The sequence below is a fragment of the Trichosporon asahii genome, assembly GCF_000293215.1.
Source record: "Trichosporon asahii var. asahii CBS 2479 unplaced genomic scaffold scaffold00017, whole genome shotgun sequence".
Taxonomy (NCBI): Eukaryota; Fungi; Basidiomycota; class Tremellomycetes; order Trichosporonales; family Trichosporonaceae; genus Trichosporon; species Trichosporon asahii.
Window position 1 is genome coordinate 627,375 of NW_014040907.1, and position 25,220 is coordinate 652,594.

Genomic DNA, 25,220 nt, shown 5'->3' on the forward strand with positions numbered 1-25,220 from the left:
CAGCTGGACGAGCCAGATGAGTGAGTGGGGTCGGAAGGGACTTCATTGAAAAGCCTGAGACGGGTTTCAGAAGGAACCCGGGCAGCAACCTTAATTCTGCATGTTTGGTGCACGGCGTGCCTGCCCAGTCACGTCCGACGCGTCTTGTCGATTTCCGTTGCTTTGGGACTCTCACGTTCACTTTACAGTCGCTGTCAACACGGTAAGACGAGGTTTTGAGTGAATGCAGATGAATCGGTCCTGGACCGCACCGAACCCGGTGCCCGGTGGTACACATGAGTCCAGAGTTCGGTGAATACAAGGCACTGGAAACGCATGCTTGGAGGTGCGGGGGACGCGTGGATGCTGTCTGGTTCTCTGCAAGCTCGCCGAGGCTACCCTGTGCCTCCGTTGCTTCGTCGGCGTTCGCGAGGCACAGCAAACACGTCCGACGTGCACGCACATGCAAAGCAGAAGAAGTGCACAGCTTTCCCAGAGTCCGGATCCGCGCTGCACACCCTGCGCTCGCCATGAGCGGTTTCCATCCTACGCACTGATCATGTCGTCTAGTTCCGGGTCTTGTGTCTTTCCTCGCCTTCCCTGCAGGATGGCGCATTCATTTGGCGAGCTGGGTTTGGATATGCTTTGGGTCTTCCCGAGCCAGGTTCGTAGCATTCATTAAGGGTTTAACGAGAAACCGCGACTCATGAGGAACCGGCGGCGCACGAAGCGTTGTCGTGCTGAGTAGGAGGGTGTCCTCACGAGATGGAAGTAGGATAGATGGGCAGGGAGTGTCGACAACCGTATCATGTGCAACCGCGCGCTGCAAAAGAACGGCAGTAATAGCTCTGCACGTCATCGTGGTCTGTAACGTCAGAAAGCGTAGTTATGGCCGCCATACGCTCCCCTCAGTATTGTGCGCGGTGGTCAGTGACCGTCGTTATGAACGGCATAAGCTCCAGACTGGCGCCCAGCAAGCACAAGGCATTCTGGGCTCCATGGCAGACACTCAAAGTCTCGGAGTAGCGACCGATGTTTCGAGTAGAAGTGATCTTCCAGACATTGTTTCAACCTTCTCATGCGGGCGAGGCCAATACTCTTTCTGTTCAGGCAAGGGCCAAACCGCTGAAAGTAACGACGGCCGTGTCCCATCGTTGCTGATGTTGCGATGTGACGAAAGATGCTTAAAGGCTCGAGGTTTAAACGCTAAGACAGGTCGACGAAACCCCCGATGGGCTCTAAAATGGAGCGCCGTTCGAACTCTGTAGATTGAGAAGGGGGTGCGTTGAACTCTGTTGAAGCGACTTCAGGAGTTGGGCTGTCAGAGCAGGACGGAGGTCGATAGGAAACGCGCAGCACATGAGGGCGGACAAGGGGATGGTTGTCGTCGATTATCCGAGGTCGTTCCGCCGGGTTGCCAAGCGGTCACGTGCATTGATCCCTCCACCTTCGTGAGCCTCCACCTCCACTTCTTCGCCGCCTTACAAGACCATCCAACTCTCGCCGCCAGAAAAGTCTGACAGTTGACGCTGTCAACACCGCCGAGCCCCGACATGGCCGACACCGATATTAATGGCTTGTCGCTAGATGAGTACGCTCGATATGGGCGGCAGATGATCCAGCCCGGCTGGGGGCTCGAGGGTGAGCTTGCCGTTGCCGGCCAAGTTGACGGACAGGACAGCTGAAGCTGAAGCGCGCGCGGGTCGCTGTCGTTGGTGCCGGTGGCCTTGGATGTCCGGCTCTGCAGTATCTCGCGGGTGCTGGTATTGGTGAGCTTCAATCGTGAGTGAAGAACTGACCGCAGGACACCTCACGATTATCGACCACGATACAGTCTCTGTTTCAAACCTCCACCGGCAGGTTCTTCACGGCGGGCGGGCTGGTATGAACAAGGCCGAGAGCGCTGTTGAAGCCCTGCGAGCGTGAGCAGCTTTCTGATATCTCCTCAATTAGCTGATGACAGATTGAACCCACACGTTAACTACGATCCGATACCCGAACCGCTCCTGCCTTCTACAGCCGTCTCGCTGCTGAAGGGACACGACCTGATCCTCGACTGCACCGACCGCCCAGCTACGCGCTACCTCGTCTCCGACACTGCGTGCTCCCTCGCCATCCCGCTTGTCAGCGGAGCGGGCATCTCTACCTTGGGCCAGTGGAGTGTGTACGGCCCTCCGGGGGAGCGTGCGTGCTACCGATGCGTGTGGCCGCGCGCGGGAGCTTCGCAGTCCTGCGCCGACGCGGGAGTCTGGGGCCCGACAGTCGGCATAGTAGGCTCTGCTATGGCAGCGGACGCTCTTGCTGTTCTGCTGGAGAGCTACGAGCCCGGGCTCAAATGCCTTCAGCTCGGCGGAAGTCCGATGGTGCGCACAGTGAAGGTGCGTCCTCCGCGTGAGGGGTGCCCCAGCTGCGCACTGGTCGGCAAGCCGCTGGATGAGGAGGCGGAGGAGTACGCGCAGCTGTGCGCTGTGGAGACCGACAACGGATACGCCCAGGGTGAGGATGGAGAGCGGATATCGGCCGCCGAGCTGCAGACGCTCCTGCAGTCCGGGGCCACCGTGGTGGACACACGACCGCCAACCGAGTTCGCCATCTGCTCCCTACCCGGGACGACGAGTGAGTGCGAAAGCGAAGGCAGTGGCTGACGGGAAACAGACATCACTTTGGATGAAATTCTGAAGCGGCCGGAGGATGTACCAGGCGACGGAGAGGTCACGTTCCTCTGTCGCCGTGGAAACGACAGCCAAATCGCCGCCGCGAAGTTGCGCACGGTCGGCAGAATAGCGAGGGACGTCCGGGGTGGGCTAGTGGCTTGGAGTCGTGAGGTTGATGAGGGCTTCCCCGTGTACTGACGCGGGCTTTGGGTACCTGCTATGGCTGCCGCGGGTCGAAGATGCACATCCATGCCAATTTATTCTGTTGTGACATGAGGTGCTGCATTCAACAAACGTCGGCAGCCAGCTCAAGCTCCATCAGCTCACTCTAGCACCACTGAGCTAGCCCCAGTGGGTTATAGTGCAGCACACTGCCATTCGAGACTATACTTACTGCCTACCAAGAAGAAGCTCAAACGGACTGCCAGGTAGACATCGCTTCTTTCGGGTTGAAGGCAACAACTGGAAGGCTCTGTTAGGGAGAACCGGGCACATGATGCTGGCCGCCAAGCCGTCGTCACGCAGACTTTGCCCCAAGGCTGGTCCCGCGATCACATGTGCTCACGAGGCACCAACGTGGGAGCCTCTGATGAATGCACGAGAGCCTCTGAAGGATGCACCAGAGACCGCACGTGTGTATAGTCAGGCTGAAAGCCGCCGCCACCCGTCGACTTCCCGATCTTTGGGACTACCCCTTCGTGATGACGACCGCAAGCTCAACGTACTCCACCTGCGCTTTCGATGCAGCGTTTCACACAGTGAGTGGCCCTTCGTATAGCTGGACGAAAGCGTGGGACACCTACGGCGATGCGTGGATAGGCGACATGAACGCGCTCCAGCAACTCTTCGGCAAGTCGGGGGCGAGTGGTTTTGCCTCCCTGATTGCTTCTACGTAGGAATACTCAACGAGACAACGGTCAAGCGATGCGAAGATGAAGGCGGGGAGGCTGTCGTTACATCGCGCGCATCAAACATGTCTCGGACGCCGATGTGTGGTTCTGTGGTCTCCGTGGAACCAATGGCAAATTCCCAGCGCCGAACCCTCCCACAGACGACCTCAACAGGTTAAGGCGCGGCGTCGGGTGGCCCGCAACCCATCACCTGTCTCATGCCCACTCGGAACTCGGCCGTACTTCGACCTCCACTGTCAAGTTGGATGCCCATGATCGCCATCGCTCTGACGTCTCTAATGACACTGCCCTAGCGATGCGGGGGTTCCATCGGCATGTCTTCCGAGATCTGCAGTTCTTGCTCTCGGCTATCGGGCTATAAGGTAGGCTAGCGCGCTGGCAGGGCGGGTGCTGTCCGAGGCGGTGCATGCAGGTTGCGTCACAAAGTGGTGAGGTTCGATACGACGACGCCCACCGTTCTTTATCCAACAGTGATGCTAACGCACTCCGAGGACGGGGCCACCAAATTCGCGCCTAACGTTTCCGTATCCTGATGCATCTAACCTGATCAAGCACTTCGTTCCGGCAGATCTTCTCCCCAACATGTGTCCAATTCACACTGATCCTGAAAGTCCTAAGGGTCAGTCAATGTTACCCCGACATCGCTTTCCGGCAGACCGCGGGACCCCAGAGTTACGCTCGTTCAGGTATGAGGGTCGTCAATCGTTGTTGACGGGCATGTGAGGCAAAGCATGGGCGGATGCCGTACTACCATTGTGCAACGTGACGCGGATGAGCGCACCGACCCCCGTTCGTACTCTCCTGGGTCGTTGCCAGCGAATCAAGATTGGAATGTACCTCAAGCTCAGCTCAGGCGAGTAGTCTCCCAAATCACGTCTACCTGCAAGGGCGTTATGCATACTTATAAGGCGTGGTCGTGAGACCACCATAACACGTTCATCCCCTTTACAGCTGGTTGTGCACCACGCCCTTTCACCATGGCCGTCAATTCAACGAACAACGCGACAGCGACCTGTCCCTACGACTCTGTTTTCGAAAGGGTGGCCAATCCAGACACCTACAACTGGACCTCCGCATGGGATCAGTACCACGACGAATGGACTGGACGAACACACGCGCTGGGCAACCTCTTTCGGACACGAGTGGGCGACAAGTGGATCGGTTTACCCGGGTGCTGGTATCTGGGCGTTCTAGACAACGAAAGGGCCAAGAAATGCGAGGCGGGCGGAGGCATGGCCGTCGTCGCGACGAAATCCAAGGACATCGTGGACGCTGATGTCTGGTACTGCGGGATCCCCGGTACCAGTGACCAGGTGCCCGCCCCTGACCCCATCAGCGACGACTACTTCTCCCTGATGAAGTCCAACGTGTCCGAAAACCCCCTTATTTGTAATCGGCCCGACCAGAACGAGAGCGATGCGCCGCACCGAGCCGTTCTCTCACATTGGCTCCCTTTGCTCGCTGTCGCCTTGACCTCCGCCGTCGCGCAATTGTGAGGATCTTCAGCGCCCAGTTCGATAATGTTTCCAGCAGGTGCATGCTGCACTAATGGGTGGTAAGCCACAATAACGACGCCCCAATGTATCACCCTTGACATGTGGAGACGTATGTATAAACTCTACCCAGTACCGCTGCAATAAGGAGCCTCAGGTCAACAAACGGCGGAGGCCACAAGGGCATTGAGGCTTGGTACTCACGGCGTGGCTGCCTCCCTGCTTCGTCGACCGCACCAATCTCTAGCGCATAACTTGACCCCTCTCGATCAGCGGTGTCCGATTCATTAGGAGTTGTTGAGTGCTGGACAATGTACAGTATAAGGAGTAAATACGGCGGAGACAGCTAAAAACAGTGCGCGGGGAACGGAATGCTCACCTCAACTTGAGGCAAATCTGAAGTGCTTTGGGGGAGCTTTGTCAAAGCCAGGGATGACTTCGTAGCCTTAAGATGGCATACAGTTCCCGAGTGCAGCACAAGCGGGGCCATCGGATCTAAAGACGCGCCCACACGCCGCCCACCTCCGACTTGCTCTCTTCCGCCAAAGCCCTGTTCAAGTACATGGGGAGACGAAGTAGGGTTCGGGTCTTGATGACGCCGGAAAGAGTATGACTGCGTCCAGTCACTGACATGTGATCGACAGCCGATGCACATCTGCGTACAGCATTGAACATTTCCGCATGTTGAGGCTCGCACTAACAAAGCAAGAACTAATTCAAAGTCGCCGCTGTGTAACTGACACAGATGCGCAAGTGTAAGCAGACAGAAACTAATCGTCCCAAAGCGAACAGATTGCAAGCGCCCACTGCTCCATAAAACGTTGCTTGCGACCGCGTGAAAGTCTCCCTACCATCTCAAGAGACAGCGCGTTATGCCAGTTCTTCAGTCATTGCCTGGGTTTCTCGAACTGACGACAAGTTTTTCTGCTATTGAAGTATGTCTCACTCGACTCTCGACCTTAGCTTCCGCGATCTGGTGATGGACAGCGAGTGATACACGGATAGAACGGATAGAGGGAGAACTTTTGCATATCATTTCAAAGGCTTCAGTTATATAATTTGAGGTTGAGGGATTATTCTGCAGTCAAGTGAGATAGCGCGATGATATAACTATTCCAGGTGGCAGTTGTAGCTGTTTCTGTCCGTGCACGTCGCGTACCACGACCTCCTGTCTTCAGGGACCTTCTCACACTCATCCCAAGTCAGCTGAGCCCTGGAAGGGATATCAGTGCAGGCGCCGAGGTCACAGCATCCGCGGTCGCAGAGAACAATGACTTCGTCTTGGGGCCCATCGGTGTGAACGAACTTGACATCAGCTTGGATGTGAGGAGCCGCGTTCATGAAGTTGCCCGAGTAACGTGTCTCGATCGCAAAACCGCGCTGCCAGTACATCTTCTGCTGAGTCCACATGACGTGGCAGGCTCCTGATTGTGTGAGCGCCTCCTTGTTATATACGCACCTTGCTTCCATCCGCATCCTTGAATCGTTGACTGTGTGACGCACGTCTTCCATTCGGCGTTGAATGCCAGCGTGACTGAAGCAATTGCCTTCTCGAGGGCACCGCTCAAGTCCAGGCTGAACGTCTGGCACGTCTCCTTTCCGGAGCCTTTGAAGTAATCCTCATGGCCAGGGAGGCATCCGGACACTCTCTCGGGTTCTTTCTCCCAATCTCCGCCTTGAAGGATTACCCATCGCGTGTTGCCTTCTGAGGATTTCGTATCACATCTCTGATGGATGTCTCTCTTCACTCCCAAGCCTCGGCGTGCCTTCTTCTCCTGTGAGATCATGTCTCTGATGACAGATTTCAGATCGATGGTGGTGCTGAAGGTCTGGTTCCAGGACGCTGCGATGCCTTGAGTGGTCTTGAAATCCTTGCTGGCAGATCCGTCGGACGGAGTGATGGCGTCACCTCCCGCACCGCTGGAAGGGACTGAGTCTTGGAATTCAATTGTCACATCCTCTCCGTCCAGGGTATAAGTGCCGCTGTTGAGATTCCTGAAGTCTTCGGGAGTGGTGACCGGGTGCAATTCGTCGAGGGATCGTTTGCGGCGACCGTTCGCTCGGCTGTCTCCGAGTGTCATCCCGTAAAACTCCGCGTCGTTCTCCCAAGAGCCGTGAGCATGGCCTTGACGAGCACATTGGTTGATGAGATTCTCGGTGGCCTCCCAGCAACTGGGGAACTCGTCTTGAACGTTCTGCGCGGCGAAGGCAAACTCTGTACGGTGAAGGCTATCGGCCTCGACGGAGGTCTTGAGGTAGTAACCTTCGTCTTTATTACCTTCTGCACCTTTGACGTTGTTACAGAAGTTCTCACGCAGCTTCCAAAGGGCATCTTCGTTGATGTCTCCGATGTAGTCGCAGCATACAGCTGCAAGCGAGACCGGCAGGAGAAGAAGCAAACGAGGGAGCATGTTGACTGGGGAGTCGGTCAGTCTGAGGTGCAAGGGCCTTCGGGCTTTCCGACACTCACGAAATGGCTAATACCGGAGGCGAGAACCATGCAGGAAAGATAGCCCTCACACTGCTCTTTATATACCTTGAAGTGAGGTGCTGATGGGGTTCCCACTGCCTGACAGTGACCTCGGTTAGGTCACCTCCATCTTCTGCCTGGCGCACCTGACGATCGTCCGAATGAGATGTGCCTCACAACCGTATCACCACCTGGGGCTTGTAAAGATTACCATATGAGGCATGTCAACCTACAGCTTTGAGAACCTCGTCACAAGGGCCACGCATTGCACATAAGGACCCCGAAAGTGTATCTGTCACTTGGCAAATGCCGACGCTATCGTGAGTTTCAACAGGGTAGCATCAACGCTGTGAGCGCCACATACGAAAGTGCCACTTTAGACTATCTCCTCCAACCCTTGACGACCAGGACCAAGGGTCTCTTGCATTCCAAGCTTCACATCCTTATGCCCTGAGGGCCTGGGTTGCGGAGAGGTTGCGTACATGTCTCCGTTCTGCTTGGGTGGGAACAAAGTCATCCGACTTTGACAAGCTTTCCGTTGATCGACTTTAGGGTTCCGGTCGAGCGTCTGCTTTACCCCCCTAATGATGCCGATGAGTGCGCGTTCACTCGTTCCGTGGCCAGTTGCCCAAGTTGGAATGAGTGGTGCATCATGGGTCGTAGCCCGGTGAAATCCTTGTTCCTCTCCATGCGCCACCTGTGACGATGTCGCCCTCGATTTGCCTTGAGGATCCCTCTCACTTGGGGCGTGCTATGAAGGCGGTGGCCAATCCCCTTTCACAGTGCATGGCCTACATCTACTGATCGGTTGTGCGGGGTGCTTGGGAAATCGCGATACAGCCTGGGCCGGAACCAACGTGATAACTCAGAAAGAGCCTAGCTTCCGACACATTGCAACTTCTGCTCCCCTTCATGATCATGGGTCTAGAACGAAATTGTCTCGCCAGGATGATCACACTACTGACCGGCGAAGTGCGACAGGCCGCAAGGTGCTCCTGGCTTAAAACGGGCCTTGGATCTGGAGATCGAATTTTCATATGCCTCTGGGTAGCCTGCCTCCGCTCGGACAGGTGACGTCCTCTACTTGGTCCTGACGCCGAACCCCTACAGCCTAAGTGGGCGGGCAGTCAGCATGAGCCAGCAAAAACGGTGCACATGGCTTTGTGACTACTGCGCGATGGGATTGCTCTCTAAAGAGAAGAGGGGGGCCCCAGCCCAACAGTCACTTATTCAGGCATTCAGGTGCGGAACCACAGAAGTGGATCAACAGCCTGTAGGCCACATGCTCAAGGGATGGGCAGAGGAGCAAGCACCACCCAGGGGCGCGTCACAGGAAGTGGAGGTTTTGAAGTTCATGTTTGGATCCTCATCGCTCTGCCGGTGTCGGTGTCAGCGCTAATGGGCTAGCGCCTCCGAAACCATCCACTTGCCTTGACGTCACTGCAGGTATCGTGTGACAGGTGTTTCCGTTTCATAGGGAATTGTCTGTATAATAGCCCGCCATGATGAAGCGAGCGCCCCAGGATGCCGTTGATATTAGTAGCGAAACCTAACTTTAATGTTAGGTGCCGACCTCCATGACGCCTGCGGCTGATGTATCCTGGCTTGATGGGCGATTGCTCAAGACTTTCGCCCCCGACACTTAAGACCCAGAGCCGATTTGCCATTGCATTCTTGCTCTTCCTTTCTTCCAAGCTTCTACCGTCACAACGAGATTCCAAATGGCAACCTCCAACTCGACCAATGCGACCTGCGTCTTCGATGTCACCTTCCATCGGGTGATGGATCCCAACTACAATTGGACGCAAGCACGACAAGAGTACACAGATGGGTGGAGCGACAACACACATCAGTTGAGAAAACTATTCTCGGCCCGCGTCGGGAACTCGGAGTTCGCTATTCCTGGCTGTTTCTATCTCGGCACTGTCGACTCTACCAAAGTCCAAGAGTGCGAGAATGGTGGTGGCATGGCTGTTCTGTCGTCTTACACCCACGAGATTGTGGATGCGGATGTTTGGTTCTGTGCTTTGCGTAACCCAGACGTCAAAGCAGCCAGCTCCGCCCCCAAGCCTCCTACAGACGACGAGATCCGGTCTATGCAGAATAACATTACGAGCGGACCAGCCCTCACCTGTAACCTTCCCAGCCGGAATGCCGCTCCCCACCGCCACTCGATCTCAAGTTGGCTTCCCTTGTTGGCTGTGGGCCTCACTTCGCTCGTAGCACTGTCGTGAGAGCTTCAGGCGGGTGTTGTGGTGTTATGGGATTCGATCACACGATTGAGCTACTATACGGTGCCGTTTCGGCTGACAGCTGTTACTGGCTGCGAAAGTCTGCAGATTCTTGGAAACATAGCTCATAGTGTTCCTCCTCCTCGCGCGCATCCCGTTACCACGTTGCATGCATCGCAAAGATCAAACACCTGCCGTTACCTACTTGGCGGAGCTGCACCCTCTGTTTTATGAAACGATCTGCAGGTCACCTGGAAGGCGGAAGCACAGATACCTTGCGCTTTGCCTACTGTATGCACCGGAGTAGTTAGGAGCGGTCACTGAAATGTGACAGTCAAGAGCTCCACAAGGAAAATAGGTACATACATACTACATGAGTGTGAGGTACTTTAGTGCAGGTCAGTAGACGGTCAAGAAGCGTCATCTGAAGGATGCCGTGGCATGATATCGAAGCATGCACTCTGAGATCAGGTTGACGACTCTCTCGGACTACGCTGCCCAGCAATGGGCCCTGCAAACTTGTTCAGCACGTAGAATCGACTCTATTTGTGCGAGCCACAAGGTGGTTGACGCTTCTTTCAATCGGACGGGAGCCAATGAAGCATTTAGCGCCTCGCAATTAAGCGCACACTTACGTATCCGCGCAAATCAGCCGTCCAGTTCCTGGACATCTATCCCATCAGGCAGAGTCGTAAGAGATGTGGGGGAACCGCCTGACTCATCTGCATCATGACACGTCTCTTGGATGCGGAAGCTCGTCTGGTGGTCTCCCCGGCAAGACTCCTCGTCTCCATCGCTCCGAAGTTGCTCCTGCCCGTTGCCGACCGACGGGCTTTGAGAAGAGGTGGAGCCCATGTAAAGTTTCGGGTCGTCGCGTGACGATGTTGTGCCTGCCGAGTTCTCCTTATTTGGACAACATGTTCCTGTAACGATTGCACCCCTGAGGGTGTGGACGAGGTTGCGACTCTTTCTGTAAGTAGGCCGATCCAGCAATTGCTCGGAGCGCGCGGGTTCGTATCGATGCACTCAACTGTGGTCAAGATCATCAGTCATAACGCACGATTGAGTTTGCGGGAGCTCAACTCTAGCACCAATGCGTTGGCGGGGCACCAATGCGGTCTTGCGCCACGCCACGTCAATGCTGTCCACCGTTCCTTTCCTAAGCGTTTCGCCCTCCGTCCACCTGAAGCAATTCTGACGGTAACGTAACTGCCTGACTGAGTCACCTTCAGCATCCATTGGGTCGTATCACTCCATAGTAGCGTTTTGCATGAAGTCCAAATGAAAGGTAAACATTGGCAGGGAGTTGGCGGTTTGGCAGTGAGTATTTGGACTGTCACGGCCATCACTGGCCCCTCAACAGGAGCGCGACGCCTGCTCACGACGCTTCGGTCCCGGTAGCTATTATAAGACCGCCCTCAAGCTCGGCCAGTCACACCCGACAAAATTCCCTTCCTTCTAACCACGTCGGCTGCCGTCACAACATGCGCGCTAGAATTCGCCTTTCAAGCAGTCGAACCGTCCTACAACTAGGCGCAGGCTAATGAGAAGCACAATCTGTACAGCGTTTGACGTCGACACAAAAGACGGAGTCCAAATCCTTCTCTTGGTGAACGCAGACCCTGAGGTATACTAGGGCTATACTCCAGGATGCTACTTCCTCGGTCCACTTAATGAGGCTAGAGTGAAGGAGTGCGAGACGATGGGCGGGACGGCGATCATGAGCTCACGCACCAGGCAAGTTGTAGGCGCCGACGTCTGGTTTTGCGGCCTTCCTGAAAATGTGCATAATCGTGATGGACCCCGACCCAACGCCTCAATGGTGGACAGGGTGGCTTCGAGAGTCAATGCATATGTGCCCTCTCGAGTCTGACTTTCAGACAGTCAACTCCTCATACAACTGGACGCAGGCGTATGACAAGTACAATCCAAACCAATTCGATGTCGAGCAGCACGATCGGTTGGAGAAGCTGTTTATGGTGAACTCCGACCCGGGTTACAACTGGGGTACTATGCCTGGTTGCTTCTACCTTGGTACACTCAACCGCACCAAGGTCGACACATGCCAGAGCTACGGCGGCATGGCCATCATGAACTCGCGGACCAGGGACATTGTCGATGCCGACGTCTGGTACTGCGGGCTCCGGGCCCAGGACTACGATCCCCGCAAGGACACCGACGCTATCAATACCCGCATCTCCGAGTTGAGATCAGGCATGTCTGACCTGGCCATAACGTGCCAGGTCCCGGGTTCATCCGCAGCTCGTCGCATCCCCTGGTCCTGGACACCGGTGCTCTCTGTCGGGGTGACGTCCCTCGTTGCGCTGTTGTAGAGTATCGTAAAGACCCCTGGGTGACGTTCATGTGAATAGCACGAATGGCAAAGCAGCCGCCGAAAGGGTGGGCTCGGCCGTGAGCTCCACCCTCCGAGAAGCGCAAACTTTGTTTTACTCATGTTTCATTGCCCCGTTAAGGGCATATGGGGTCGTCTTGTTGTGAAAGAGGCGACCGTAACATCGGGCGTTTGAGGTGTTTGTTGTGAAAGAGGCGACTGTAACATCAGGCGTTTAGGGTGTTTGTTGGCGGTATGGTGTGCAGCAAGCTCTTCTGACTTATGCAACCTCCAACTGTCAGTTCTTCGCACAACTGCTCAATCCGCCACTATATCTTCAAACATGGCTACAGGCTCTTCCATCAATGAAACCTGCCCTCTGGAACCTGCCTTCCAAGTGGTTAACGGTTCCACCTACAACTGGACGAACGCCTGGGATCAATTCAGGCGGGTCGACGGCCGCAATATATCGGGGCGAACCGAGCTACAGCAAATCTGGTCTGTGAACCTTGGCAAAGAGGGAAAGTGGGCCAAGCTGCCAGGCTGCTTCATCCTTGGCACTATCAACCGTACCAAGGTCGAAGACTGCGAATCATACGGTGGCATGGCGATCCTCAACTCCCGCACGAAGAACGTCCTGGACGCCGACGTCTGGTATTGCGGTTTCCAGGGCGGTCCGGAGCACAACAACGACGACGACATCAACCACAGTATCGTGAGAATGTACTCCCCGGGCGGCTTGAGGGGTATCTTGGTCTGCAACTTCCTCGAGAACGCCGCTCCTCGATCGAGCTGGGCATGGGCCCCAATGCTCCTCGTCGGCCTTACGTCACTCGTTGCCCTGTTGTAGCGGTGGAAAGCGTCCCCCAGTTGCGCATGCATCAGTTGTCGTTAGTCTTCGTCACACCCTTCAACTAGACAACCGTTGTTGCCCTACGTAGGGAGGTCGGTGTGATGAGCGACCATTGTTTCCTTCCGGGTTGCATGTGCGTGTGATGCCTACCGCTCTGGGTGCCCTATGACAACGCAGTGAAGCTGCGTTCCGAGACACTCCATCGGCTCAGGTACATTGAGCTCGGGACGCCCTTTGTGGGCGAAGGGCTATAGATGCTTAACCGTAAGGACCGACCTTCAGCCACTGAAACAACTCGAGCGTGCCAGCTTGATCATCCTGCGCTGGTTGCGCGACGACGGCCCGAGTCAACCAGCGTCGACAGCTGGCTTACGAAGAGTGGAGCGTACCCAGATCCAGACCCATGACAACGAGTCTGTGGGACCACATGTGTGCTGGGACCACATGTGTGCTGGGTCCACCAATGTTGCCTGTCGTGAGCTCCTGGGTTGTTTGTGGGGTCTTGGATGGCCCCAAATTGAAATCGTGAGGTCATGTCCGCGATCGACAACGGCATCCGAACTCTGATCTACATTCCTGCAGGTACCCAGAGTCAGTTCCACGGTCATTCGGAAACGAAAGAGTCAGTCTGCTGGTGTGGACCGGTCATGTGAGCTCGGTCTGCCACATGTGTAGCTTAGCTCCCAGACTGTGGAGCGATGTCGGCCCAGGCACTGCACCACGCACGTCTCGATCGTGTGGGTCGGATCAACGTAAACCCTCTGTATCCAAGGAAGGCTGGGTGAGTACAGTCCGGGTATGCATTACAAGTTTGGGTCGTCTAAAGTGGGCCGGAAGCCGAGTGGAGCGTTGTCTAGATGGGTTTGGCGAAAGAGCTGACCTGCTCGCAACCTCCGCGGACACAGATGAAGGGCGGTCCCTCTCCCTCGTCGCGCGGTCGGTCGTCGGGAATCACGCACTTCATGTCCTCCCTTATCGTCAGCTGATCGCACGCGATGGGACTCACGGGTAGGGACAAGGACAGTCCGCTGGTGTGGGCACACACGTGAGAGACGAAGGGCAGACATAGCCTGCTCGGCAGTGGACTGATCGTCAGCTTGTATTTCTCCTGCACAGAGGTAGTCTCCAGGCTACGTCCATAATCGCAACTCAATGACCGCGAGTCCTGGCAGCTCTGCCCTTTATAACTGCCACTCTCCACTCACTTTCCTGGTACACATTCCAGCCAGGGTGCTCCCGCCTCGGCGGTTGTGACGGCGGGGCTTCCTGCTGCTGTTGTCCGCCAAAGTGGAAGCCGCCACCAAAGAAGTTCCCGAATTGCGCAGACGCTCCTCCGGCGAGACAGAGGGCGGCGAGTGTGACGGCTATCCTCATTTTGACGGGTTTGTTGATGTCAACGGACGCGTCGAGGGAAGACACTGTTGTTCTGTGCGCGACTCCACGTCAGAATGCGGGGTATGCGGGGTAACTTTCATCCTATTTCTAATCGCGTTTAGAGAACGGCGGTGGAGGTTGATTATTGACGTTTGATTCCGCTAATGCTGCTCGCGATCGAGCGACCGTGATTCCATGTGCATTACGACGTCGCGTCTCAAGCAACGACCCCGAATCTAACAACGCTCAGAACGTCCCGATCCGTCACCGACACCATGGATGCGCCGGAGACCCCACCGAGGCGCCCGGGGAGACGGCAGCAGGCATCGCCTCAGGCCAAGGACCCCGTCATAGGCAAGGTCATCCAACCCCCGACTTTCGAGGTGAGTGTTTATAACGACGGAAGTGACGTAGTTGGTCCTCGGAACCACCCAACATCTTGAGGACATTGCTAATAAGCAGGATGGTTACTCAACGGAAGATTTCATCGGGAACTTGAGCGAGCATCTCATTCAGTCGAGCAAGGCTGAGTCCGGACGTGAGTTTCATGTCCGCCATGGCACACTAACATGAACAGCGTTCAACCCGAAGCCCTTCATGGACACTTTCTCGCCGGCCCTCGATCAGCTGCTCGCCCTCCGATCGCAGGTTGCTGAGCGAACGCGTTCGATGGAGAGTGAGGTGCGACGCGCGAACCGAGAGTACGGCAAGCGGCTACGGGAGCTGGATAGTGGATTCGAGGCCGTCGGTTCGTCTTTCTCCAGCCTCGAGAACAAGATCACCGACGTTGGGCGCACGGCCGCCAAGATCGGCGAGCAACTCGAGAGCCTTCACCAAGTGCGAAGTACGGCACAGGCGACCTCGCTCCTGGTCGGATACTACATTTCGCTTGTGCAGTATACAGCGACAACTGGAGAAGAGAAGTCACCACTTGCTCAGCTCTACGCCACCCGCAAGTCGCCCGAGGGAAGGCAACGTCTCGCAGTCGTACTCCGCCGTCTCATGGCTGTTGCTAAGGACGTCGCTGATACCGCGGCTACGGCGCTTGCGGACGCGGAGGCAACCGATGCGAACGGTGAGAGCCATTCCGTTGCCCACCGCAATGTTCTCCTGAAGCGCGGCGAGAAGGAGAAGGCAGACCGTGTCGCGGCGGAGATCGAGAAGTACTGCGAACGCTTCGAGCAGGAGGTGCTCACATACTTTAACCGTGCTTTCAAGAAGGGTGATCCCCGTAGCATGGGACATTGCGCGAAGGTGCTCCAGGACTTCAACGGTGGAACATCATGTGTTCAGGTTTATGTCAACCAGCATGACTTTTTCATCAGCAAGGATCGCCTTATAGAAAGCGCTATGGAGGAGGCCGAGGCGAACGGGACCGCCGTGGAGATGTGGGTTGAAGGACACATCGCGATTAGCTAACATCAGCTGGAAGACTATCGGAGACCCCAGTCTGCCGCCGCCAACTTCAGAGCCTGGCCTCGCCGCTCTCTTCAAGGAAATCCGCACCACAGTGTCACAGGAGGCCCAGATCGTTCTTGCTGTGTTCCCCAACCCAACAGCTGTTATGCAGGTCTTTCTTCAGCGTGTGTTTGCGCAAGTCGTAAGTGCTTTCGGTTTGCGCAGGGTAAGCTGACATGAAGATCCAGCAGCACATTGAGTCCCTCGTGTCCCGCGCATCGACTGTCTCAACTCTTGCAATTCTACGCATTCTCCATCTTTCACACTCGATGTGTGCGAAACTGGTGGAGGACCTGAAGTCGCTCGACGTTACTCTTGGCGGCCCCGTTGCGGGATCCTCCAAGATGGCAACGGCGCCCACCGGTCCGATCGCCACCTTGCTCGACCAATCGTTGGAGGAGATCTTCATCCCATGGCTCGAAGGCAGTCGCTATCTGGACAGCGAGAGCAAGAACCTGGTCGAGCTGTATGCCGGGCTCTTGTCGCAGTTCACACACTATCACGAGACGGTGCTCAAGGCGAAACCCAACTCGCTGATGAACCGCGTCGTTAATCAGCTCTCCACCTCCGGAGGTGGCACGACCAACGCCACGGCTCAGGTTGCGTCGTCCGCGGCCCAGGCGATCGGCAAGTACGCCAATCTCTTCGCCTCTTCAGCCCAGAATGCTATCTCTGGCTCCAAGACACCCACGTCAAACGCTCCAACGCCGCCTCCGCGGTCAACGTCACGTCTCAGCATGCAGCTTCCGGGTCTACCAACACGTCAAAACTCGTACGATAACACAACAGAGAAGATGCCGTCACCGGAAGATGGTGTTCTGGACATCGAGCTTGCTGAGCGTATGATGCGTTGGCATGCCGAGGCCATTGGACGTGTTGTCGAACTTTCCCCTCCAGCCGAAGTCGCTAAGAATGTGTTCGCTCTCTCCAAGGTTCTCGCGGAGGCGATCGGACGATCTTTCATCGACACTGCCTTGGACTCGGCTTTGGCTCGACTCGAGCAATACGACGGTCGGACGGAGCCGGAACTTTCGGTACTCACTGTTCTGCGCCCCGCAGACCTTGTCTGCCACCTCTGGCAGCGCTACACCAGCACTGCACTGCTGCCGCTGGCGACGAGTCCGGCTGTGCGCCGTGAGATGTCGACTTTCAACCAGCACAACACGGTACGAATGGAGAACAAGGCGAATGCTGTTCTGCAGAAGGCTGTAGACGTCATTGTGCTCTGGCTGAGCTATCTTCTCACCAAGCAGAAGCGCAATGACTTCAAGCCGAAGAACGACGAGTTGTCATTCGCCCGTACCAACACTGAGCCTTGTGAGCTGTGCTGCGACTTCCTTGCGCAGGTTCACGTTACGGCGACTGAGGCCTTGAGCGGGAAGAACCTCGAAGCCCTCCTCACCGAAGTAGGCGTCAGCTTCCACTCTCTGCTCCTGGACCACTACAAGAAGTTCCCGGTGAACCCAACTGGTGGTCTGATGCTCACGAAGGATTTGGCGACGTACCAGGAGTGCATCGCTGCCTTCAACTCGCCGGCGCTGAACGATCGGTTCGAGATGCTGCGTCAACTCGGCAATAGCTTCATCGTACAGCCCGATGTGCTGCGCACGTATATGACGGAGTCGCACCTCGGACGCATCGACTCTCGCTTGTTGCGGCCATATCTGCAGCAGCGCAGCGACTGGTCGCAGTTCGCACGACAGTTCAGTGACACGGAGGAGATTGAAACGACCGCCGTCGCGGCTCCGATGTTCCTCGGCCGCCAGGCCAGCAAACGTCTCTCGGCGATGGGTGGAGCCGCCGGTGCGGCCATGGGCGGTATGGCCGGAGCGGGCATGGCCGGTATGCAGAAGTTGCGGGATGCGCTGAAGGACTTCGAGAACATGACGGAGAAGGCGCACAACGAGAGCTCCAGCCCCTCGACGCCAGGCATAGAGCGCTCGGCGTCGAGTGCGAGCACCAAAGCGCCGCCGCCAAGCACCTGGTCGAACCAGGGCGGGCACCGCACACAGCCGTTCGTGTACATGGGCATGCCCTAACTCTAATGACATGACCGTATGAATGCTATGTATGATATGAACCTCCGTCGTCGGCGTCGTGACTACGTGCGTGCAGTTGCGCGGTCGAGGCAAGAGGGGAACGGCGATGTCCGACCATCTTAAGCGAATCAGGTTCCGCTCGGCGCTCGGCAAGATACCCGTCCACGGTCGGCTTTCGTCGTCACCGGCCGGCGCAGCCGGATCCTGTACACCCAGTAGCCAGTCACCATTTGTTGACAAACCGCAATCTCTCACCCCTCCTTACTCCACACCATCCAAACGACATGCTCGGCCTCACGACCCGTGCCGCTCGCACTCTGCGCCCGCAGGTCTCGAACGCTGCACGCGCCTTCTCCGCCGGAGCCGTGCAGCGCGACGAAAAACTGAACGACCTCCTCGCCAAATTCTCGGACCCCAAGTCACCCTACTACCTCGCCAAGGGCGAGGTCGGTCCCGCGTCGCCGGATGACACGACAACAGCGCGCCCACTTCCTGGTCAGGAGGGCGTGCAGTACGAAAGGCCTCGGTGAGTTCACTTCTGGCGGGGAGAAGCTTGCGGCGTCATCGAAGGCGAGAGAATCGGGGCTTGCCCTTTCCTCTCAAAGCTGTCTGCTGTCGACTAGCAGAACAGATGCACAAGGCAGATGGCTGGTTGTGCGGCACGGGGTTTGGGGTGCTGATAAAGATTACGGGCCAGCGATGTGATGGAGAACACTGGAGGCAGTTCAGAGCTGACGGCTAGCGTACCGACGAGCAAGGACAAGATCCCGCTGCCGCCGCACGTCAACCCGGACTACGACCGGGCACGCGCGACGGGTCAGGAGTGGTTCGACTCGAACGGATTCGACGACGAAGGCCGTATCGAGTGGCCATGCGCTTGGGGCGAGAGCGACATGTACCGGTAAGTCATTCTCCTCGTCACTATGGCCCATCTGGCACTACCATGTCCCTCTCCGGGGAAGACGGTTGCGTACTAGTTGCGGATAGTGGACGTCTGCTTGATAGTGATGGGTAACTGCGGAGGTAAGCTAATGCACAGACACATTAACAACGTGACGTACGCGCGCTACATCGAGTCGGCGCGTATGCGCTGGGTCGAGACGCTCGAGAGCGACCTGGGCAAGGAGGCGAAGGACGACCTGGTCGCCGGCCGCGGTCTCGGCATCATTTTGAAGGAGCAGACGATCCGCTTCAGGTATCCCGTGACGTACCCCGACTCTGTGAGTGTCTTCCCTCCCTTCCTCAGCACCTCTTTCGGTCATATCGCTATTTATCTAGTTCAGAGTAGCTAACGGCAGATCATGTGGGCGTGCCGACCGCACTCGATTGACCAGGAGCGCGGCAGCTTCAAGCTCGCCTTTGCTGGTTGGTCCGTCAAGGCCAACCAGCTCGCTGTCACTGCCGACTCGACCTGCGTCATGTACGACTACGAGAAGCTCAAGAAGGGCCACATGCCGGACCAGTGGAAGGACATGCTCATGCGCCGCGGACATCAGCTGTAGGCGGTACGCAGGTATGCATAACTATAACAGTGCTCACGGACTCATCCCAACAAAAGGTGAGTCTCATGACTGGTTCAGAAGCGCCCACGCCGGCCCTTCCGGGATAGGGCCTTGTGTGAGGCTTGTCCGACGGCGACAGGACGAATCGGCTTGGACATGTGGAACAACTGGTTGGGGATGGTGTTTTAGTCAATCCTCTGGAGACTAATAACTAGCATACTGATGAGCTACTGAGACGTCTCGCTCACACGGATGCTACTTTCCCATTCTCGCCCTTGCTTTCAGCAGTTTGGCGTTCTTGATCTTCCTGCCCTTCTTCTTCACCTGGGTCTTCGGTTCAGCGTCCCTGCTGCTTTCCGCCGCAGAAGAGGGATCGCCCGAGGGGTCGTGACCTACTTCTGCGGCCCCTTCACCCTCTCGGAACCACACGTTCTCCCAGCTATCGCTACTCCCGTCTCCTCCATCGTCTGGGTGCGCCTCAGGCTTCTCAACATTCTCCGACTCCTTGCCCTTCTCTCCTTCATTGGGCTGCAGGATCTGGCGCTTGACCTCCCACATGACCATCATCAGGTGATCGTACACGCGGATCCTGTTGACCCACACAGCCCGCGCATCGTCGAAGTGCAAGAAGAAGCTGAACCGGAAAGTCTGCACTGCGGCGTCGGCCCCGGTCTGAAAGACCTTCAGGGCGAGTTCCAGTTCCAACTTTCTACCAGGTGATGGGACTGCAGAGGACGATGCGGCCGCCGTCGACACTCGACCGGCTGTCCTATTCCTGGAATGCACGGCCTGCAGCGATCTGGACCCGGACGGTATAGCCACGCCAGCCTGGCCCCGTTCAGCGAGAAGGTCGAAATACTTCATGCCTGCCCGTATGACGTCGAGTGCGAAAGTTCGGACGAGCCCCTCGAACGCATTCGCTGGCTTGAACTCCGCCATGATCTTCTCAACCTCGCGTTCCTCGCCCGTGACACGATTGGGCAGGCTGTCGAACTCCTGAATGAGATTGAGTAGGCCCCATTGAGTCCTGGCAAAGTGCCGCGCGTCGTCCGGAATGTCCGTGTACAGAAGCGGTCGAACGTAGTCGCGCAAATCCTCCAGAACGAGCAGCATCAGATGGTAGGTATCGATGGGGTCTGGGTCGGGGATGCATTTCCGTTTGAGGCTCATTTGGAGGGAGTCCAGAGCCGGCTCGTAAGGGTAGGGTGAGTGTGCTTTCTTGTTGTACGGACAGAACGAGACGTAGCGCGGGTTCCAGGTGGGAGTGATGGGGCGCGGCTGGGCGGGTGCTTGCTGCGGCTCAGTGTTGGCGCGCTGCTTGCCTTTCTGTCTCGCTGAGGCCATGGCGTCTCCCAAGAGAGGTGCTGTGGATGATGATGGGAGTGATGAGGTTGCGATCTCCCAGCACTTTGTGATGAGGTCCAGGCTATGGAGTGCTGACGCGTACGGCACATCGTGCGCGGTGCGAGATTGTGCGTGGGCAAAGGCATTGTGTGCTCCTTTCTCCCGATGGAGCTCCAGTACCAATTCATCTGTGAACTGGGTCAACGGCTGGTTCGGTATTGGTTTCCGCTGATTTTGATGCACAGAGACTGCACTGCTTCTGTGCGTTCGGCGTCAGCGTCAACACCGTCAACTCTGTCATGCTTAATATGCCTTTACTCGGTCGTGAGATAGAGTTCGAAACTGCTGTCGGCCATTTGCGGAGCCCCATATTTGGTTCCTGCCCATCTCGTCACATGTCCTTCCGCGGCGTCGAGGGCGCTTAGCACGGGTCGTTCCTGCCAAGCCTTGGCACGTGATGCACAATCCCAGCCCACCAACCACTTCGTCGCCGCAATTTCCCCGCAACGAGACGCTCATGAATGACCTCGTCCTTTCATCCATCATCCGTCTAGCACACTCCTAGGTCCTCACACGAGAGTCTGCCGCTCTCACCGCTCTGAAAACGTATCCCTGCCCCGACCTCCGTTTGAACAAGTCTCTGTCCGTTTCCACCACAACTTGACGATTCGCCCCTACGCCCGCCGCTCGGATGACCGCCCGATGCTGACTGCCGCCGAAGCCGAGCGGCGCCGGCACGACATCCGGGCCGAGTTTGCGCGCCGTGTCGAGTCATGCCAGACACGGTATCGTGTTGAGGCGGAGGCAATCCTGCGTGCTAGGAAGCACCTGACGCCGCTGAGCAAGATCATTCGGGCACGGGAACTGCTCCGCGACATCTACTTGCGCGAAACGGCGGAGCTCTCTGCCATCTCGGCCGAACAGACCGAACGCCTGAGGGAGGTCGATGCCGAGGCACCTCCCATCGCGCTGGTGGAGGGCGCGACGCCGAGACCTGGTACCAGCTCCAGCGGAAGCGATACTGGTGAGCAAATCCACCCACAGCGCCGAACGCACGCGCAGCGGGGAGCTGATAAGCGGTTCGTTCAGAAGCTAACATCAGTCCGTGGACCCGCCTCACCCTCCGACCTCTGCTCGCCCAAGCCGCCAACATCGGCCCTCGAAGCTGCGGAGATGGACTACCTGAAGCTCCCCTCCCTACCCGAAAGCGTAGCCAGCGCAAAGCGCAAGACGCCATCACCCGGCCATTCTCCCGGCCAATCACCAGAACATCAGCGGCTTGCGGCCTGGTCCCCGAAGACAGACTATGCGCCCGGCGCGCCGGTGATTCCGCATCTCGGCAACGCCGAGCCCGCTTTCAAGCGCCAGCGAATCTCAGACGCGGCCCAGCGCGCCGTGCTCTTCGAGAGTTTGCTCAAGTTTGCGAGGGATCTGACGGATAAGGAGGAACACAAGGAGTTCCTGGACGAACTGCAGAATGAGTTCGAGACTGTCAACCGTGACTGAAAGGGGGAAGGCGTAGGATGCTGAGAGCACACCGGATCGCTCTGGTCCCGTGAGGACCGGGGCTGAGGAAGATATGATCTGACGAGACGAGACACAATCCATGATACGCTATAGAGACCTGGCATGTTCTTGTATGTTACGGATGAGTACCACAGGGCATTAGGATCCATTGGCAGCCTCGAACTTGGCGACCCAGAAGTCGATCTCCTGGCGAGTCCTCTGGTCCTCGGGATGGAGGAGCCCGCGTGCAATGCCAGCGAGAGCGCCGACGGCGACCGCACGTTCGCTAGCGCTCTTGTTGTGGCTCGTTTGTGGGGGCTGAGCCATGCTGGGCGCCTGACCTATTGTGAGCCCATGGTGTTTGGAGGACTCACCGTACCCTGCCGCCTTGTTTAGCTCGCGCAGCTCCTCCTCCCGATCAAACTCAATCTTGAGCACCTCCGAGTCCTCCTTGAAGTTGAGCTGGGTCATGCGCTGCAAACCTGCGGGGATGTTCATGCTGATGTCACGGGTGGCCGCGATCTTGAAGGCGAGGAAAGAGGCTTGGCACTGTCGTAGCTTCTCGTCGTAGCGCGCGTTGATGGATGCGCAGCGGGTTGCATACTCTGCCGGAGATAGCATCGGGCCGTTTGCGGGATGTGCTGATTCGGCGAGGGTAAAATGACGGGAAACAGAGAGGAGATCGATGGAAGGCATAGTGTTGTCGTGGAGGCTTGCGATAACATCGGGACGAAAGGGGGTGCCCAAGCGTCAGCGGCGATCCTCCAACAAGGAAAGTCAGGACTCAGAGAGGGGATCAGACAGGAGGAGATCAGGGGCATAGATCTTCAAAAGAGTTCAGACGCTCCTGATCAGTGCCAGAGCCAAAGAAGAGGCGAGCCACGAGATTTGGCAGGTTTCGACGCTTTGGTTGAGAATCTGGCGAAAATCAGGAGGACCGCCACTGTTCCCAATGAAGTCCTCGCGCATCATGTGACGAATTAGAGCGGACCAATGCATGCATGTCCATGTAGATGCTAGTACAGCGACGTTCTATGTATTTGGTGAACTGGAAGACTCAGGAGCTCGACGAGGATGAACTGAATGGCATTGGGGAAATATTGGAGCAGTCTTCGCCGTGCGGATTCGAACCCAAGGACGTCCTCCGTCGTGACGCTGATCAATTAATGTTCTTGAACTCGGCGAAGGCGGCGAGTAGTTCTTCCTGCTCGGTGGCCGATGCATGGGCGAGAGCAGCGTCGAGGGTTCGTTTGAAGAGAGCCTCGCGTTGCGCAGCAACATCGATTGGGTCGTTGTGGTCGTCGGTCACCAATGAGGGAAGCGGGTTAGGGATGTCTGAGCGAAGGAACTCAGCGGCCTCTGAAGAAGGGAGACCCATGAGGGTGCTGTACCAGCTTGCGACCGTGTCGAACAAACCCTTGGGAATCCAACGGCGGTGGCTAGCAGTGTGATCATTACCGGTGGTACAGAAGAGAGTAGGCTTGTCGCAGTCAGAAGCCTGCGAAGCTTGCTGGGACTCGCCTCGTGCGTCGTGCAGGGCATGGAGGGGCGCCTCCTCCTGACTGGAAGCCAGCTGAGTCAGATAGTCCTCAGCAACCTGCATACTCTCTGTAACTGGAGTGATGACTGGGGGTGAAGTGGACCTAGACGGCTCCCAAGGATTGAGAACACTCTCGAAGAATTCGGCGACGAGGCTCGCCCCGAAGCAACCCATCAGTTGCTGATATGGTGTCCAGTGATCACAACTCGTGCCGCCGAGAGCAGCCAGGATGATCAGAGTGAGTCGCTCCGCGGACGTGGGGTATAACGCATCCATGGACACCCAGCAGGGATCCTTGTGCTTGATGTCAAGCGCTTTGAGCGTCTGCTGCGCGTTCTTGTAATGCACGTCGAGGGTGTCGAAGTAGGGCAGACCATCCTGGCCTATAGTTGTGACCATGCCAGCCTGCGTGGCGAGAAAGTAGACCGTGGCCTGGCGCTCGAGAGTCTCCCCATTCAAATAGCAAGAGAGGCCGCTATACCCCACTCGTGTCCCAAGCACACCACTGCTTCGCAGTGCCCAGAAGGTGGTCATGGCCCCAAGCTTGGCGATGGCAGGGACGAAAGGGTCGCTGAGATCCTCCCCCGCATCAGATAGGGTTTGTGCGTTCCGGAAGGTTAGCTGGTCGATGATCTTCTGTTCCTCAGAAGCTGAGGGGTGAGTTTTTTGCAGAATGAAAGGGGTACGTACGCGTAGGATGGTTGAGTGCAGCAGCGGCCGCCATCTGTTCCCGGCAAAGGTGAAGCAGGCGTTCTTGCATGAGGTCTGAACTGAGCAAGCGGAATTCCTCCGAGGCTTCGAAGTCGCTGATACTTTGGGCGACGGTCTTGTCTAGCATTGTCTTCCGTTCCTCCATCTCCTTTTCGGCCAGCGCCTCTATGCTAATCTTCAGATCCATCACGCCGGGTTGCTTGAGGCCGCAGAAGCTGGAAGCGTGTAAAGTGGGCTGAAGACTGGCAGGGAAGGGGGAGGGGGTAAGCTGGAAGGCAAGGACCAAAGGACGAAAGAGAGCAGTAGGTCGAATGCGAGATGACAATCAGGGAAAACGGTAGAAGCGTGCAACTCGTCAAGTGAAGGGCACTGGTGCTGGAAGGGCGAAGCACTAGGCTGCTCCCCAGATTTGAAGGTACAAGGGGCAGCTGTAGTTACCGTGTGTGGTGACCAACACGGGCTGTCCATAACCTCCATACAGCCAGCAGCCATTTGTCCATCACAGTCAACTTTTCGTGAGCGACGCTGTTTGCAGTCGCATGAATGCGAGCCACGAGACCTGTGAATCGCTACCCCTGAACGTTGGAGGATCAGTTTGCTCCCTTGTTGTCTTCTTGGAAGCGCTGGGGCATGCGGAATACGGGGAAGGCCATAGCTTTTCTCTGGGTTATGGTGCCACCGAGGGAAGTGCAAATACGAATGCATTCCCTGACGAGACAGTCCACCAGACCGACAACATTTGAACAAAACTCACGCGCAATGACCTGAGCCTTGAGAACTGAATGCATACTGAACTAGCTACGGACATGGCACGACTCTACCA

General features: G+C 56.8%; 12 protein-coding genes across 12 annotated transcripts; 8 read left to right on the top strand and 4 right to left on the bottom strand.

Annotated features, from left to right (window-relative positions):
• Positions 1 to 1,532: 1,532 nt before the first annotated feature.
• A1Q1_07813 (putative activating enzyme URM1) lies at positions 1,533 to 2,831 on the top strand (the record flags this gene model as incomplete). Its single annotated transcript, XM_014326825.1, has 4 exons — positions 1,533 to 1,620; positions 1,933 to 2,357; positions 2,406 to 2,595; positions 2,635 to 2,831. The coding sequence occupies 4 exons, from the start codon at positions 1,533 to 1,535 to the stop codon at positions 2,829 to 2,831; spliced, it is 900 nt and encodes a 299-aa protein (XP_014182300.1).
• A 1,690-nt stretch (positions 2,832 to 4,521) lies between these two features.
• On the top strand, positions 4,522 to 5,040 carry A1Q1_07814 (uncharacterized protein; the record flags this gene model as incomplete). The annotated part of the gene is made up of 1 exon (XM_014326826.1): positions 4,522 to 5,040. One exon carries the CDS (start codon positions 4,522 to 4,524, stop codon positions 5,038 to 5,040), a length of 519 nt encoding a protein of 172 aa, XP_014182301.1.
• Positions 5,041 to 6,110: 1,070 nt separating this feature from the next.
• Positions 6,111 to 7,448, bottom strand: A1Q1_07815 (uncharacterized protein; the record flags this gene model as incomplete). The annotated part of the gene is made up of 3 exons (XM_014326827.1): positions 6,111 to 6,147; positions 6,197 to 6,496; positions 6,541 to 7,448. The coding sequence occupies 3 exons, from the start codon at positions 7,446 to 7,448 to the stop codon at positions 6,111 to 6,113; spliced, it is 1,245 nt and encodes a 414-aa protein (XP_014182302.1).
• Positions 7,449 to 9,228: 1,780 nt separating this feature from the next.
• A1Q1_07816 (uncharacterized protein) lies at positions 9,229 to 9,741 on the top strand (the record flags this gene model as incomplete). Its single annotated transcript, XM_014326828.1, has 1 exon — positions 9,229 to 9,741. The coding sequence occupies one exon, from the start codon at positions 9,229 to 9,231 to the stop codon at positions 9,739 to 9,741; it is 513 nt and encodes a 170-aa protein (XP_014182303.1).
• A 1,793-nt stretch (positions 9,742 to 11,534) lies between these two features.
• A1Q1_07817 (uncharacterized protein) lies at positions 11,535 to 12,071 on the top strand (the record flags this gene model as incomplete). The annotated part of the gene is made up of 1 exon (XM_014326829.1): positions 11,535 to 12,071. One exon carries the CDS (start codon positions 11,535 to 11,537, stop codon positions 12,069 to 12,071), a length of 537 nt encoding a protein of 178 aa, XP_014182304.1.
• Positions 12,072 to 12,413: 342 nt separating this feature from the next.
• Positions 12,414 to 12,920, top strand: A1Q1_07818 (uncharacterized protein; the record flags this gene model as incomplete). Its single annotated transcript, XM_014326830.1, has 1 exon — positions 12,414 to 12,920. One exon carries the CDS (start codon positions 12,414 to 12,416, stop codon positions 12,918 to 12,920), a length of 507 nt encoding a protein of 168 aa, XP_014182305.1.
• A 1,652-nt stretch (positions 12,921 to 14,572) lies between these two features.
• A1Q1_07819 (uncharacterized protein) lies at positions 14,573 to 17,794 on the top strand (the record flags this gene model as incomplete). Its single annotated transcript, XM_014326831.1, has 4 exons — positions 14,573 to 14,680; positions 14,889 to 15,685; positions 15,747 to 15,897; positions 15,944 to 17,794. 4 exons carry the CDS (start codon positions 14,573 to 14,575, stop codon positions 17,792 to 17,794), a joined length of 2,907 nt encoding a protein of 968 aa, XP_014182306.1.
• Positions 17,795 to 18,078: 284 nt separating this feature from the next.
• Positions 18,079 to 19,296, top strand: A1Q1_07820 (uncharacterized protein; the record flags this gene model as incomplete). Its single annotated transcript, XM_014326832.1, has 4 exons — positions 18,079 to 18,320; positions 18,492 to 18,695; positions 18,834 to 19,071; positions 19,129 to 19,296. 4 exons carry the CDS (start codon positions 18,079 to 18,081, stop codon positions 19,294 to 19,296), a joined length of 852 nt encoding a protein of 283 aa, XP_014182307.1.
• A 255-nt stretch (positions 19,297 to 19,551) lies between these two features.
• A1Q1_07821 (uncharacterized protein) lies at positions 19,552 to 20,640 on the bottom strand (the record flags this gene model as incomplete). Its single annotated transcript, XM_014326833.1, has 1 exon — positions 19,552 to 20,640. One exon carries the CDS (start codon positions 20,638 to 20,640, stop codon positions 19,552 to 19,554), a length of 1,089 nt encoding a protein of 362 aa, XP_014182308.1.
• Positions 20,641 to 21,342: 702 nt separating this feature from the next.
• Positions 21,343 to 22,146, top strand: A1Q1_07822 (uncharacterized protein; the record flags this gene model as incomplete). The annotated part of the gene is made up of 1 exon (XM_014326834.1): positions 21,343 to 22,146. One exon carries the CDS (start codon positions 21,343 to 21,345, stop codon positions 22,144 to 22,146), a length of 804 nt encoding a protein of 267 aa, XP_014182309.1.
• A 159-nt stretch (positions 22,147 to 22,305) lies between these two features.
• On the bottom strand, positions 22,306 to 22,842 carry A1Q1_07823 (uncharacterized protein; the record flags this gene model as incomplete). Its single annotated transcript, XM_014326835.1, has 1 exon — positions 22,306 to 22,842. The coding sequence occupies one exon, from the start codon at positions 22,840 to 22,842 to the stop codon at positions 22,306 to 22,308; it is 537 nt and encodes a 178-aa protein (XP_014182310.1).
• A 463-nt stretch (positions 22,843 to 23,305) lies between these two features.
• A1Q1_07824 (uncharacterized protein) lies at positions 23,306 to 24,584 on the bottom strand (the record flags this gene model as incomplete). The annotated part of the gene is made up of 2 exons (XM_014326836.1): positions 23,306 to 24,336; positions 24,377 to 24,584. 2 exons carry the CDS (start codon positions 24,582 to 24,584, stop codon positions 23,306 to 23,308), a joined length of 1,239 nt encoding a protein of 412 aa, XP_014182311.1.
• Between the last annotated feature and the right edge of the window lie 636 nt (positions 24,585 to 25,220).